The 16,725-nt window shown below is 46.2% G+C and overlaps 1 protein-coding gene across 4 annotated transcripts in view; it reads right to left on the bottom strand.

Annotated features, from left to right (window-relative positions):
- The window catches only part of LOC136438858 (genetic suppressor element 1-like), a 52,943-nt gene that overhangs the window by 14,029 nt on the left and 22,189 nt on the right, over nt 1-16,725 (bottom strand). For 3 of the 4 annotated variants that reach the window (XM_066433865.1, XM_066433867.1, XM_066433870.1), the window contains exons 3-8: nt 4,987-5,175; nt 4,152-4,324; nt 3,537-3,703; nt 2,249-2,458; nt 1,666-1,869; nt 797-1,086 (exon numbers count right to left, since the gene is read on the bottom strand). In XM_066433865.1, coding sequence (XP_066289962.1) covers nt 797-1,086; nt 1,666-1,869; nt 2,249-2,458; nt 3,537-3,703; nt 4,152-4,324; nt 4,987-5,175 — 1,233 coding nt within the window. The remainder of the gene's footprint in view (nt 1-796; nt 1,087-1,665; nt 1,870-2,248; nt 2,459-3,536; nt 3,704-4,151; nt 4,325-4,986; nt 5,176-16,725) is intronic. The other variant, XM_066433866.1, reaches the window with a different exon arrangement.

Genomic DNA, 16,725 nt, shown 5'->3' with positions numbered 1-16,725 from the left:
CCTGCTGCCACCTCTGATGACCAAAAATGTTTGTCTTTCGATAGGAACTTTGGCTTTGGGTCATCGAGGCATTCCCCAAACATGAGTCAGCATTTGAGGAGACATATTTCTTTGCAACCTTGTGACTGGCTAATCGCCAAAGCACTGGAAGGCAGTCAATAATACCGGGCACTACTGACAGGTGTTGAGGGCTTCGTCCCCTGGTAGAACATACCACACAGCTGGGAAAATACGTTTCAGTAGCATGTGAAACCATGGATGAAAGACGCAGATATGATTTGAGCCTTATGTTCTATATGGAAGCCCTAGATATGCGCACGGTACCAGTTACTCAAGCAACTGGATAGATTTTGGAAATGGTCAGACGTTTTAGGTGGCATCCTTTACCTTTCGTCGGTGACTGGACAAGATTTCTGGTCCAGCCCAAGATATGGATAGCTTTTGCATCCCTCCTCTTAAGACATGTTGAAGACACGCACAGCAACAGAAAGATGCCCCCCTCCCCTTTTACTGATACTGAGCACATATACTGCCTCCACTTTTAACCCTTGAAAAGTAACTGGACAATTTTTATGCATAATCTTGATTGGCATTGGCTCTTGAAGGAAAAATTCTGTCACACACTGGTTCTTAAGTAACAAATGAGTGAAAAATAGTTACAAACAAGGTGCTAGGGGGCCTAATCATTTCGAGGTCTCATCAAGGCATTCTCAAGTTATCGTGTTGTCAGACAGACGGACACATGAATGCCACTGATAACAAATTAACAAGTCAAGAATAGTAGCCTTTCTCTTACAGCTTATGTCTCCATTTTGCACAGAGTGAAGTCCGGGAAAATGCGACATCCTCGGAGACTGCTTGTCTCGGGATTCGGTCCGCGACCGCTCTCGGTCCTTCACCAGAATCACGTCTTTCGTATCCTTCTCCGCCACGCCGTTGGCGGCAACCGACAAGTTCTTTGGTTCCTCCTGAGGTCGTTCCTTGTCTCTGTTCCTGTCGTGTCGTTCCCTGTCTTTGTCCTTGTCCTGGTGATCTTGGTCGTGATTGTTTTGGCTTCGTTCCCTGGACTCCTGTTCAGCAGCAGACCTGTTAAGTGAAACGCAACAGTCAATAAACAAGGTCACCAGGATTTTTTCACAGAAGGACAAGTCTGCACTTTTGCAACCTATCCAGAAAATTTCGAAATCTAGAACCCTCTGAGACACTATTTCCTGCATTTCTAAGGCAAAATTACATAAATTTTTTTGCCCTCAATGAACAATGTTGTCTTCGTAGTTCTTTTATCAGATAAGCTATTGTAAGGCAACACTGGTATATTTCAAAATCTCTCTAAATAAAACTTCTTGCTTTCTGTTTTAGTCGGACAGGGGTTAAGAAGAAGAAATACAGAATACCAAAATAAGGGACACACAAATTTCTTCCATTGTTACATGCATACAATTACTGACAAAGAAGATACAAAAATGTATTGCATGTTTCACAGATGGCTCTTTGTTTATACAATAAAAAATATTGAAGAGCTCCAAGGTAATCTCTTCTTACTTCCAACTAAAGCAAACAAAAAACTTCACCAGCAACCCTCTCTCACCTTTGTTTGTATTGCATAACCAGTAATTTTCCTCAAAGATCAGAAGTCAATGTCAAGGGTTGGAGGTCATAGTTTACCTGTCACTCCCCACAGCCGGGTGCCTGGGTGAGCCGTGCAGGTAAGGGGCGATCATCTCGTGGGGTGGGTACCGTAGGCCGTGCATGGAGATGGGCAGCCCGGGGGGAGGGGGGCCGGGTAAGAAGGCACTGTGGGGAGGGGGGACCGGCATGAAGGGGGCTCGCAGGCCGGCCAGACGGTACTGCTCATAGTGGTCCTCAAGTCTGGAGAGATTTAAAGAAAGGTGAAATTGAGTTTAAAAAACACTTCAACAGTGACATCACGCGGTCACCTCGGGTGATAAGGAATACCCCGTGTTGTATTCTATATATATAGACCAGTCTGGATCACCTGTAGCAAACATTATGTCATATGATTATGTACAGTATTTACAGGTTCATTGTACCGGGGTAATTCCTCTAGCTCTTTTCGACAAGCACAATGAACAGTGGACCACAGCTTAACGTCCAGTCCTAAGGACTGCGACCCTTTCCGGTAGTGCGCATGTCGGGTGAGCGACACAGCCGGGATCGAACCCGGGGCTTCTAGTTCCAGAGAGAAGATCGCTAACCACTGGACTACGCACGCTACGACTGAACTCACCTGAATGCTGGGTGGGGGAATGGCGCTCCAGCGAACAGCGCGGGGTGGTACGGGGTGGAATGGTAGGTCGGCGCCGACCCCATGTCGAAGCCGAAGGGGATAGGCATGGCGTGCCTGATATCCTCCGGTCGGTACGGCTGGAAGCCTCGCGGGCTCGACGACGTGTGATTGGACATCTCCTCTAGTCCCAGGTAGTGGGGTATCGGCCTGCTTGTAGTGAAAAAGAAGCAGATACCGTCAAAAAAGGGCTATAGCATTCCGAAGCCTTCAGAAATACAGCCGCAGACTAAAAGAGGTAGTCAGTTACTTAGGACGAAGTGTGGTTACACATCTCCTCAAGTGCGAGGTGGTGGGGTATCGGCCTGCTTGTGGTAAAAAAGAAGCAGATACCCTAAAAAAAAAGGGCTATAGCATTCCAAAGCCTTCAGAAAACCAGCCGCAGACTAAAAGAGGTAGTCAGTTACTTAGGACGAAATGTGATTGCACATCTCCTCAAGTGCGAGGTGGTGGGGTATCGGCCTGCTTGAGGTAAAAAACAGAGACCGTCAAAAAAGGCCTGCAGAAAAGCCGTCGCAGCGGGGCTGTCTCCAGCTTTACGTGTTTTTCCGTCCCACTCGTTCTTTGGGATCAAATTTTTTTAATTTTTGTTGTTAAATCTGTCGTTTTAAGCCTACAAAGATGCATTTTCATCAATTTTATGTCATGGAGTTCCCATTTTGGGGACTGACTGGGTGACATTTTTTTCCGTCCCAGCAAGCAAATTTCCGTCCTGGGACGGAGGGACATGTCCTGGAGATAGCCCTGCACCCCAGACTAAAAGAGGTAGTCAGTTACTTGAGACGACGTGTGTTTGGACATCGCCTCAAGTGCGAGGTGGTACGGTATCGGCCTGCTTGTGGAAAAAAGGAGTTCAACAGGGTTTCCAGATCTTGCAGAAAAGCCACTTGGTTTTGAAGGGTCGTAGCGTAAGATTAAATGATGACATGTACATGTTCTGCGCCGTAAGAATATCAAGAACAAAAATTTGTGCCTGAATGTTGCCAAAGTTTTCCGTAGCATCCATAATATCTCTTTCTGGTAGGCTTCAATACATAATTCTTGGATGGAGAATGATGCTTTTTCCATACCTTAGTACTACTTAGCTTTCCTACAGCCCACATTTCAACCTACAAACAACTATAGGCTTAGTCTTTAACAAGGCTTTTTCATAAACAAGTGACAAGCTATAGAAATGAACTGGAATAGAGATAATCGAACCAGAAAGTTTCGAGTATGCAGCACCACTCACCTGTGCGGTACCCCGAGGTCTGAGGACTGGCTAGCTGGGGTGGTTCTCTGTTGTCCAGTCGAGGGTCCGGGGGTCACTTTTTCAGTCTTGACTGTGGGCGGGTGGTTGGAATCTGACGACTTGCTGGAATGGCTACTACGTTCCCTGGACGGTGGCCTCTCAGAACTCTGACAGAAGAAAACCACAGAGATTCTAGTACTTTCTACATTAAAAACACTGCCATAGTTATGCCAACAGACTGCATGTAAAATCATCACACTTGCTCCATAGTGAACATTTGCCCCATTAATGCACTCTGAGTGCCTACTGCAAACTTTTAAAATTCTAAGCTGGAGACAGACTTAAAAGTGCAGTGAATGCAGGGCTGTCTCCAGCTTAAAATTTTGTTTGTTAATTGTGGTTGTTAAATCTATCATTTTAAGCCTACAAAAGTACATGTTCATTGCTCTCATGTCATGAAGTTCAGATTTTTTGGATGAATGGGGTGTTTTCCATCCCAACAGGCAAGTTTCTGGAGACTGCCCTGAGTCAATGCCTCCCTTTCCTCCCTAAAATGAAGTTAAGACCCTCCAAACCTGAAAAAATCTACAGTATTCCAGAACTGTATTGAGTTACCTTTCTTCTCTCTCCTGTGCTGCTGTAGGACAGGGCTGCCCCAAGTCGGGGGGATGAGGACTGGTGTCCCGTCAGAGAGGACGACCCCTGGCGACTTGGCGGCCTCGCTGCGGCCGGACTGTGGCTTCCGACTCGAGGGGGAGAGGGAACGTGCTCAGGAACCAACCCTGGAGCTGGTGTGGCACAGAGGGTAATGACATTTTTAACTCGTTAACTATGTTAGTCTTGTATGTTAGTGTAGAACTCCACAACGTACATCCCTACAGTAGAATGGAACGACCGGGGTCAGAGTTCGGTTCCCGCAAGTTCAGTCTCTGGTCTACTTCTAACCAGTTGTAAGCCACGACAAACTTTAGTTACTAGTATGATAGTCAATGTGTCACATGTAAACTTAACTTTGTTTTAATGTACAGAACATGTAATTCAGCTCTTGGGCTGCCAAATGTTCTCTGAATAAAACCCCATTATTATCATTATTACATGCATGTTAACACAGGGCCTTGAAATACTGGGTGCATATGCACTTTCGTGCACCTAGACTGTGGGTGTACCTGTGCACCCTGATATTTGTGTACTGTTACGAATTAGTCTTAATTACTATTAAAAAGTTACTATTGTACACTATCATACAGCATATTGTTACATACATTTAACTTTTTTTTTTTTACTGAAACATAAAAAGATTTCCTTGCTGCAAGTAAAAATGAATCTAAATTTCGGGCCAGTGAAAAGTTGGTTCGGGCCAGTAGATCTTTTATCGACTTGACCTAAGGGTCAGTGAATTTGTCAAAACTTGCCCAACTCTACTCTGCATGCAGTTGTTACCCTTGAATACCTGGTGGATCAGTAGCTTGTTTGGCGAGCTTCCTTAGTGCAGCGGCGAAGCTGGAAGCACCACCATTGTGAGAAGAGCTGCCTGCGGTAACGGAAGGGGCGCCACCTAGCGACCGTTGGTGAAGTGGAGAAACACTCGATGTTGGATGAGTAGGCGTTGCTACCATGGTCAGTGGGGGCGGCTTTAGGCCTGCAGGTCAACACAAAACGTACATGGTAAACAAACAAAGTTGACACGACTTTACTTAGTCTGATTAAGGTTGGGAAGGTAAAAAATGGTGAAAGAAGAGGGATGGGCTCTGCCTTCCAATACCGTGCCCTAGACACTGTCGATAACAACCCATTGACCCTACTGTTATGGGACTACCTGTACCATATCAAACTTATTGTTCTTTGCATGTGGAACTGTTAGAATAAGTTACTAACTTGAGTGCAGTGCTACATTGTCCTTGTCTCTGTCAGAAAGCAAATTAAAAAAGCACACAGAAAAAACAGACTGCCATCGATCTTTCTTTCATCTATTGCCCAATGTTTGTCGTGCCTTGAACGATGTTTATTGTGCTCGACACGTTCTGACTTTATACGCTTTCACTCTCCATTACAGGAGTCCCAGTTGTCGGAGCTGTGACTTTTACGCATCATTGAAACTGTAGTCATAGAAATCCATCCCAATAACCGGCGGAAATGCCTGCTTCTACTCCGCTGCACAAACATATATATTCATCATCCGTCACTGCTGCGCCATCAATAATACTTTTCGTGCCCCATGTTTGGTAAGACTGGTGGGTTCCCAAGTCGTTTCTGGCACATTTTAATTTCGGCTCTTTCGGAGACACGATCACGGTCCTGTCTTGTCTGCACTTTTCTTAGAACGCGGTTACTTCGCAACCTTGAAATTGAAGGTGAACAAACGGGTGACTTTTATAATCCACCCAAAGCAGGCTACCAGGTGCCGGGAGTTGCATTCTGTACACAATCCCCTGCTTCAGCTTACACAGACTTCAGAGAGGGAGAGTGTTTGCGATTGTCGCACCGAGCAAACAGTCCGTGCCGGGTTATTTGAACAACACGTCCGCCAATAAACCTGCTGGCTGGGTCTATATCCTTATTTACAACAAACACAACGGACGGGGCACGGCTCTGGTAGACTAAACAATCCCAACCCACACTTCATTCACCGACGACACAATGAGCGTAAGGGCCGCCCGATGTTATCTTTTAACTGCGTTGTTTTGTTGTCGTTAGCTTTGTGTGGTAACACTAAATATACAAAAGGTGTGGATGAAAGGGCATGTCGTCGTGCCTGCCGCGTAGATTAAATATGAGAACGCAGGTGAACAACCAGCAGCTGGGTAAGCAAGATAAAAGCGCCAGATGGCAGGGGTGTTGCGCTAAAAACCATGATATCTAGGCCTACGAAAAAAGTTTGTTTCTGGTTACGGTATGTTTCTGGTTACGGTACCGAAAATATTGGGGTTGGTAGGTAGGTATTACCATTTACATGAAAAGATTTCTTCCGATAACACAACGACCCTACAAATAGTTTGATATTAATAAACAAAGAAGTACAATGTTTGCAATATACGAACTGTTCAAACTCAAAGCCTTTATCTGTTAACAGAGGGTGAAATACAGGAAGTCTGCAAGAAAATGTTCAAGACTTCTTGGATTCTGTTTGAATTTTCATCACTCAGACCTGAGATCCAAAATGTGAAGTACTGTTACCTTGCTAGTGGCCAATAAAAAAAAAAGGCTGGGGTTGGCAGTTTTTTGCTAGGGTTGATGGGGTAACCAGAAGCACAACAATCTCTTTGTTAGGCCTTACAAATTTGAAGCCCATGCTAATGCTGTTTGATCATATTAGCATGCCTTCAGCAGCAACATACAAATCTCTGGATTGATTCTAATTCCATTATGATCTATTTCACAGTCGTTTTCATGCCTTTATCAAAACCATGTCTGACAAAGGATGTTGAAAAAAACCCCAACATCTCTTAGTCTTACGCCCAGTATCGGTTTGATTTATCAACATCATTGCATATCGGATCAACCGACATGGCTTGGTCTGAGCATTGGTCATGGACAAACACTTAATCCTTTTGGCGTATCAACTGCATACATCATTTTCAATCTCTCACAGTCTCAGTAAGCATAATTTCTACACCTCTTTCCTGCAAGTGTCTGACAAGGGGATGCACTCGGGATTCGGAAGTGACGCCGTCACGAAATAACAAGATCTCCAGGGAGGAGGAATCTGCAATGATAAGATGCTTTATCTGCTGGGCTCTGTGCAAAAGTCAAGGGCACATCATATCTCTTACCGCCCACACGCACCGTAAGCGGAGACTACAAATCACAGAGGCTCGCATCAGTAATCATTATAAAAACACCATCTCAAGCACTCAAGACGCCTTCCTGGTACTAGATTATTACAAAATCGGGGGATTAAATTGACTAATGGCCTCAGCTGCAAAGAGATGACTCAGGAAAGCGTCGTGACTGAGCATGAAAATGCCACATTTATCAAATTATACAGCCCGACTATTGAATCATTCACCATCAGAATTAGAAGCGGTGGAATATACGCCCGGCGTAAAAGGCTTTGATTACGCAGCCATTACCTCAAAGGAGCCATTTCGGAGTACGCCGCACTAAAAATGTCAGGAGGGAAAGACATCAAGCCATTGCACCGCGGGTTATACATTGTGAACAGGGGCTCTCTGATATATCAATTACGTCCACACATTTACAATACGACACAGGAACTAGATATTGGTCTTCGCCCAAGAGCAAAGTAATGCCTCTGCTAGTTCAAGTGCAGGTTCGCCCTGATACAGATTACATGCGAAACCGGCGCCCGTTTTCTGTATCGATCGCGGTATAGAGTAACAACATACATCATACCTTCTGCTGGGAAGAGATCCAGTTTACGATAGCACCTTGCTCGTCAATGGAATATCAATGCTGTGGGAACGGACCATGATACAAGCAGCTGTACAGCTACAAATCAATGGAGATTGCACAGTCTGATAAAGTGGGGGAATTTACAGGCCAACCCATTAGGACGGTAGCAGATTCACACTCAAACAGGGGCCTGACAAAGAGATAACAATCAAGGATGTGCTAAGATAACGGCTAACGATCTGAGAAAGGTCACCCTCCAAGGCTCCTCCCACAGGGGGTGATGCGCTGCCATGATTGACAGTTACAGATTGTTCCCTGTCAATTCCGACAGACATTTCCAACACGGCCTGGCTGGAAATTGAAACAAGATGTTTTTTTTCTGACAGCTTCCTGCCTTGCTCACAAGGGGAAGGTGATGATAAGATGGAATGCTGCCAGGCAAATATTTTACCCTGCTGTTTATTCACCCAAATCACATAAGAGCACCCCACTGTACAAAGCCAATTTGTCTTGTTTATGTGGCGCCAGACGAACCACCTGTTTCCTAACTATTAGTTGCCAGGAGCAGGGGGTGATGTTTGACTAGCACTATCACACCACGAAAACCTCTTCAGCCGGGCCTCTTGGCAAGCGGCGGACACCGGCCAAGCACTGCCGTACTGTACTTTATCGTTTTTCTGACCTCGCCTTGTCTGAGCTCGGCTTAAACGGAACACAACCCTACGTGCCCTTCTGTAAGTGCAATTGCAGGGCACGCATCCGCTCGGGAGGAAATCCTCGCCTACCAGGCTAGCATAACACAAGTGGCGTGATTACATACACCATTTCTTGGCAAGGTATAAATGCCAACCTGGGAAGTGTCTGGAGCCAGCCAGTTACTTGAGATGTTGGAGGCATGTGAGGCCCCGGTTGACCTAGTGCGCAATAGAATCCCGCAATTAATGGCTGATACGGGCGCTGGGTTAGGTGGGGAGTGGATATAATTGATCCAGCTGGCAGCTAAGTACTCTCGCACCAATCAAAGCCTCGCCCGGGAGGACCAGGTGCCCGAAATGTCGGACGCTACACAAACAAACACGACAAAATGCTTTCCCTTCATGGCAACAAGGCACCAGACAAGGTCTCCCGGGTAACCTCTGACCCCTTCGACCTCTGGTGTGTTTCACCATGCCATTGAGACAGTTGTCAACATCCTCCTCAGCCACTAACCACATCAAATAGTTTAATGTGTGTTGTAGTCATACGCATGTTCGTTTCATGTTTTTGGCTTTTTGTACTGTAATTATAATTCATATGTTTGCAAGCTCTGCGTTTTTATGAAGCCAGGAGGAGTAGATTAGATTTTCAAGACTAATAACAAAACATCAAACATCAAATACAGCCTTGACCGCCCCACCCCCACACCATTGTGTATCTAATGTGGTCCATTTATATTGACCCCTGATTGGTATTTCCCCCACCTGCTCTATCAAACAAAGGGGCCAATAATAACCTCAATGGCCTAAGTCCCTTTAAAGACATTTAATTGCCTCTAACAAGCCAGCCACAAGAATAGAAGCCTTCTGTCACCTCACAACCAACAGCAACCATGAATATTTCATGACGCAATCTAACATTTCTGCTCTAACAGAACTAATGAATTTGCTTTCAGAGGGGGTTTATTGTCATGCTAGGATACCCACGACGGATGACAAATGGGATAGTCCAAGGTAACACCGTGGATCAGCTCTCTACCCAATGTTATCTGAAGAATGTGTTTTACCGGCTCGTGACATCACTCTCCGCTGACAGGAACCAGCCGGTGGTGCTACACCCAAACCTAGAACCTTCCTCCCCTGTAAAAATCAGTGACATATCGTCGGTTAATCCGCTGCGGAGGGCTTGAGAACACTTTGTTGGAACATCTGCCATTGTTTGATCAATGACGCAGGCTTGTTGAGAGGTATCGGCCCATGCTAACGGGCAGGGTTAGATCAACAGTGAGAGTGTGGCAAGCATGCAGATAGCTACTGATCCCTGACAATCTCCCACGCAAACCTGCACAACCTGCACAACGTTCGGTCCCCTCCATGTCCGTTGTAATTCGACCAACCTCAGTTGTCAGATGCCTCCTAATTTTATTGATTATCATTTCACTATTCCCCAGGGAGGTGGTAAAAGCCACAGGTTCGTCTAGAGCCGTAATTGGAAGGGAGTTGTCGACTGATCCCACCTCCCCCCCCCCTCTCTGCTGATCAATATGGTGTAATCAATTTTAGAACATTGATTGCCTGCGGGGTTGATATACCACGCAAAACATGCGCAGGCCTGTCAGCTCTGTTCCCAAAGCATGGCTTGTTTGGGGAAAACAAAACCGGCCCCTGTAACCGGGTTCAACTGGTATGGGATTTCACCCCTAACCACCTCCAATGTCACAGCCCTTCCTGTTTTGCTCTGAACTGCTGGCCCGAAACGCGGGGAGAACATACTTGAAGACAAGCTGGCTTTACAAGAATACTCATTTCCATCATGCTCCATTAACCAGGCTTTAAGCCAGAACCCAATCCCTCGTGCCCGCCTGACATTTACGGCGGCGGGTCACAAGCAAAACACCTGTACACCTAAAACCAATCTCTTTAATATTTCATAACCTACACAAAAGGAGTCATGGAGAAGTGTTCGAGAATTCCTGTTTCCGAAAAAGGGTCAGGATAACGGACACCGACGACACCCTGCATTCAGGCCACGTTTTGCTGTGAAAGTTGTCTCAGTTACCTGGTAATGGGGCGTTGGTGACTCCTCATGCGTGGCATTAGATAATACATACAGAGAGTGGGGCAGGAACAGTCTTGGGCAACAGCAGGGAGTTAAAATCATCGGTGAGAAAGCCTATTAGCCCTCTTCATGCAGCAAGCCATTGATTTTCCATCATGGGCCTGGGAACTGTTGCTTCGTCCTCCCCAATTCAATCCCCATATTATTGAATTATGGAAATGACTCTGGGACAAATGAATTCGGGGCTAATAATTGAGCATGCCTATGTCAGACCTGAGGAACGGACTGTGAAAGACATCTAAGGTGACAGGGTTGGGGAAATAAATATTCAGTGCATGACCTCCGATAGACATCACCTTGAGTGTAAGCTGACACCCTAGGAGGTATTTAGGACACAAAATTTACCTCTCCCCTGTACATGCCTCTGCCCTAATTAGCAGAGCAAGGTACCACGCTCCCGCCTTGGGTGGTTAACAACAAAGCATACGCCCAGACGCATTAAATAAATAAACCAAATATTTCACAATCAATTATTACACCGTACAGCTCGACCAATTTGTACATCGCCCGTGGCAACTCCTTCAGGGGTTCGAAAACGGTAGATAAATCGACAAATGGAATCGGGGATAACAGAACCGCGACACTTGTTCCGAGGAGGTTGATTACAACGTGCGTCATGACTGACTTTTGTCCAGGTGATTTTACACAAAGGACGACGTGGCCCTCCACAACAATGCCCGCTGCCCCAGTGGCTTCCAGCCACACCAAACAAAAGGTTCCTCTCAGAGGTCACCCTCAGGCTGGGGCAAATATGTCGCGACATCGACCACAAAACGAGCCAAGAAAAGCTTACCGTTTAAAGGTGGGTAGGGATGCAGGTTAAACAAGCTGAAGGTCATGTCTGGGAGGAAGAAGCTTCCATTGCGTCCCGCCATGGCCGTCCTCCCATCGGCGTGTGGCCTTCCTTGTATCACAATGAACCACGCAACTTTTCACCCGCATATATCAACTTTGATTGCTCGACCAACAAATAGAGCTTTAATGGGACCTGTCGACTGCCGGAGGTTACTGGAAGGGGTCACTCTACTTGAGGGGGGGCCGGGCCCATTGTTGGCACAGCAAATATCACCTAGGTGCCGGCTACACCAGGGGCACAAATCTCAAATAATCCTTCATCCTGCTTGCCGAGCCACATCCTTTGTTGATTTTCGGTAAGGCTTGGAATGACAACGAGAGCCCACTGGAACCCCTCGGCCCTGGCCCACCCCCGTGGTAAAAGTGGCATGGCCTATCATAACTCTGCAGAACAAACAGGCAGATGTTTCATTTCCCTGAGGATAATCAACATCAATTGGCACATTACACCGATCACTCTGCATAATGGCCGTCCCAATGAAATCATGCCATGATAGAAAGTAGTGCCGTGCCAGGGAGCATTCAATACAATTTTATCTGAAATCTACAATGTGGTGCCCCTGCCTTCCTTGCCCGTTGAACCAGAGATCACACACTAAGCTCTCTGTAGCACACAATAGGCATTCTCTGCGAAACAAGACGTGACGTGCGGCTTGGTTGTGTTGCCGCCCGGAACATTTCCCTTCCATTATACTACGTCCCACATAATCCATTGATCACTCGCCTGTAAGTAGGCATTACAAGCGATGGCGTAAGGAGGGATCCTTCCCGGGTGCAGATGCATCGCGCACCCTGCAGCGTTCGTAGCGCCGGAAAGATAACGGGAAGATGGGCCCTGCCCCGTCGCATCAATCCGGGCATTATCATAGACGTATGATTTATCGCCAATGCAATTTTCCCTGGCTAAATGGAGCTGACCTGCCCTTTCCATGCCTGAAAAATGATTATTAATATTAATAAATGCAGGAAGTGCATCAACCAACTCATCTCATGACACACCGTGTACACCGTCAAAGCCGCCACAACCGAACCAATAATCAGAGAAATTTGCATTACTGCAGGGATAATGGGTGCCATAATCGCAGATTGGCACCAGCCAACCTGATCTAATTTATTCCCCCTGGGCACGAAAATCTATTACCGGATTGAAAGCTGGTTAGGCCTAACTTGACGCGCACAACGTCGGGGGTAAAACGCCTCCCTAAAATCCCCACCCCTGCGTCCGGCAAAGTGGACGGGCCATCTTCCCTGGCAAGGCTCAAGTGAAGAATGCTCGGTGGGTTCAGATAACCACAGCTAGCCATCCTATCACAACTATAACATCCACCAGGCCAGGGCCTTGCGGTGACCTATTGGCAGTTGAAAAGGTTACCTCTGTCTCTCACACATGCTGTTCCCTAATTGCTAAATCTAGACAGGCAGGTCTGGTAATGTGGGATTTCGTGGCCCTGGCCCCTAGTGACGTGCCCTCAGCATTTGCTCCCTGCTGTGCCCTGTCAACTGAAGACATCACCCTGTAATAGCAGGGGCCAAGGGCTTGCCTGGCAGGTGCCGTATCACGTAGTGCCGGGCTGTCGTTTTTCACATCGCCAAACCCTGGCTCTGCCTCCCCTTGGACTGTGTTTAACCTAATGCGCCTCAATTACTTTCCCTCTCAAACAGGAGGCGGGCACTCAGGTAAATGACGGAGAAAAGATAACGGCAGGGCCTCTCCCGGTTTTAATTCCCCACCGAGGAACGCTTCCTGGTCCTATTGCTTCCACATGACTGCACGTCTGCTGGGGCCGTTACCAATCAGGCTGATGCCCATCACCAGGGTTATAGAACACCACTTGTGGCTATTGCTGGCAGTAAATGTAGTAAATCTCTCCCCTGCCACTACTGCAGTGGGGGCACTGTTAACAGATTAAGGCCAGGAAGTAAACTGCTTGTTGGAAAGAGCTTAAATGGCAAAAAAAAACGTTCCCCGGTAACAGCCAATAGAGAAGTACAACTGATTAACAGTTAGGAGAGCGTCGACTTTATTGGGGTGGAAGTGCAATGTGTGAAGCATATTTGGTGGGTTGTGCGGCGATTGCTAAGTGCACTTACTCCATGAATACCGACTTGCGTGTCGCTGTTCACCACTTTTTTCCAGCCAGGTCGAGGGGTCAATACGATAAAAGGAGCTCAGGGGCGCGGAGTGACAAAAACGTCTCTGTTTGTGCATTCTGATGGGTGGCGCCTCGCTATACAACCATGACCATGGGATGACTTAAGAAATGCAGTCTTTATAAGCCTTCAAAGGGCAAGACCTGTACTGCATCATAATACAGTCAAACCTGTCCAAGAGGGCCACTCGGGTGACTCAAAAAATCTGGTCTTTGTGGACAGATGGTCACACTAGACAGGATTCTTAATGTTTCTGTTAGTGGGAAAAATTATCCAAGGGACCACAAAAAAGAGTCACATCGGCCAGGTGGTCTTTATGTTGAGGGGGCCACTTGTACAGGTTTGACTGTAGAGCAAATTGACTATGTGGTTCAATCTTTAATTTTTCTCCTGCTCCTTCATATCTGATGCCAATCCACTATATCTTTTTTTTATAAGTGCAGCAGTAATTTCATTATTCTGCAAGTGAACCACTCAGCTTTGGCATATACAAATCACACACTACATTGCTTTGGGTTTCTAAAAACACATGAAATAACACTTGCACAGAAGCAAATAGAAAAGATACAGGTCGAAAAGTCACCATAAAAGATGGGACAGTAAATTCCTCCCAACACATTTTCTGCCGGGTCAATTTCTGTATTAACGGATCCAGGGGTGAAACAAAAAACTGTACGATCAATAGACGTGCCCGGCACAATCACTATGTATCATCTACAGACCCATCAGTCCAAAACGCAGTATCACTTCCCGGTTCCCACAAATCAACCAGGAACGGCCGCTCTTTGTGTCTGATATTACCTGGGGCTGCCTCCCACAGATAAATCAGGCCCACCTAAATGGCTCCAAGACCCTAAAAAGGGAAAGTAACCTTGCTTTATGGAAGGAGAGTCCGACCCGATCGGACACCCTTAAAGTGCTTTTCTGCGATGGGGGTAGATAGGTGCGAGCACATCCATGGCCGTGGATAATGTTATGGAAATAGCTCTGGGCATGCATTTGGGCGGAGCCATCCATCTGTAACGTTTCTTTCCTCGGCTTATTGACCCAATCGCGAGTAATGACTGTATATGCTCCGTCGAACGTACCTTGGCTGCGTAGCCAAAAAAAAATGCAAAATTTAATGTAGATCTATCCCAGCGGGTTATAGGTAGGGCGAAACCTGTGCAAAAGCGATGTCGTTAAACCCACTTACAGAAAGAGATTAATAACGCATAGGTTATGTCTGCCGGGGTCTAGAGCGGCAGCCGGGTAGTATGCGTCAATTCCTTGCGGGGCAAGTGTGGGCTGGGGTGGCAACTGTAATGGTTATAAACTGCACCCTTCCTAAACGGCAAATAACACAGTCACGCATGGACTGCTGCAATAGAAGCGATCTCCTCACTGCAGTTCTGCCACGTTCTGCTAGGTGGGGCTTCTGGGAGAAAGTGGGTTGCCATTCTCTGTTGTATCAGCTGCTAGCTAAGCTGATGCTGGAAACAATAGCACCTCACTTCAATGCTCAAGCCCCATGCGACAAGATGTACTTCAAGACCTTCTTTCAACCAATTCAACATTCCAGTGAGGCATTTATCAACTAATACAGTGACAAAAGAGTTTCCCCAATCATTCTCTCGGCCTGGTAGTTACAGCTACCACTCAATTCCAAGCTTTTATTTGATTTTCCATATTTCATGCAACACCTCCTTGTCAGCTATTGTTTGGATGCTAGTATGGTACTACATTTTTCAACACACATACATGCATGTTGGCAAGGTGGTCTTGTGGTTAGGGTTGTTGACGTAGTACCTGAAGGCTCTGCAGTGTTCTCACCAGGATTTTTTCACAGCATAGGGGTCAGGTACAGAAGGCCAACTTTACGCAGCACAAGTCACACATAGAGGGCCGGAGATATGACCATAGTAGGGAGTCTGGCATGTTCCCCCCGAAAATTCTTAAATTCATAAGCCAAGGAGACACTATTTCCTGCATTTTGAGTGATAAATTTTGTGAAGTTAAGTTTGTCACAGCCGCATTCTAAAGCCAAATATGAACTTTTTATAAGATTCATGAAGGGTCACAAGGTTCTTCCCAGAAAGAAACACCCCTATGCTGGTTGAAACACAGCATAGGGGTCCAGACCACAGCATAGGGGGTCCAAATCACAGCATAGGGGGCCCCTATGCTGAAAAGGCCTGGCGAGAAGACTGCTCTGTATCGAATCCTTAGCCTAACCTTGGCCTAATTGGGAAAGGCAGTTAACAACTATTTTCTGACTTGACTCAGGTGAAAATGGTATCTAGCATCCTCTCAGATGGGATGTTAAGCCGGGGAGTCGCACCTTAAGCATGTTAAAGATTTCACCTGAATCCTATTGAAAGTAGGAGGGTTCCTTCCCAGTGTGAGTGGAACAAACCTAAGAGTTTGGTCTTACACACAGCTTGCTCAACTCAAGCTACTAATTTGTTGTGCCTGGTGGCCTTTTACCGTTAATGCGAAACAAACAAACATACACCGACAATCAAGTCCTTAACTAGCAATATTAATAATGAACTTCAGAAAAACCAATCACATTCCTATCATTTTTCTGAGGTTAAGAGAAAACATGACCACAGTGACTGAGGTTACACAGGAGGTGGATTGAACTTTAGGACCTCTCCTCTGACTGACAGCACATACCGCTGCTGTCACTCTCGCTACACAAACAACATAAGAGTCAAGGTCAGGTTCAGTCTACAACAACAATCTCCCTCTCACTGGGGAATGGGTCAGTAACACGATACTAACATACCATGAAACATTCAAGTTCACCAATTTGGTACAGTTTCTGTCATTCTAAGATAGACCTAACAGTTTCTGTATCCCATGCTTTTAGCTACTGCATGTTTGTATGCAACAGAAACTGTTATGTCTATGTCAGAATAACAGAAATGCTACCCAAATTGGTGAACTTGGTGTATATAGGAACATAAATGAAATGTAGTGGCATTGCTATCCAAGAATTGATAAGGTTAACCTTTAGCACACTGAAGTAGCC

The sequence above is a fragment of the Branchiostoma lanceolatum genome, chromosome 7 (assembly GCF_035083965.1).
Source record: "Branchiostoma lanceolatum isolate klBraLanc5 chromosome 7, klBraLanc5.hap2, whole genome shotgun sequence".
NCBI lineage: Eukaryota > Metazoa > Chordata > Leptocardii > Amphioxiformes > Branchiostomatidae > Branchiostoma > Branchiostoma lanceolatum.
Note: the sequence above shows the minus strand (reverse complement) of the source record. Positions and strands in the feature narration are given on the sequence as shown.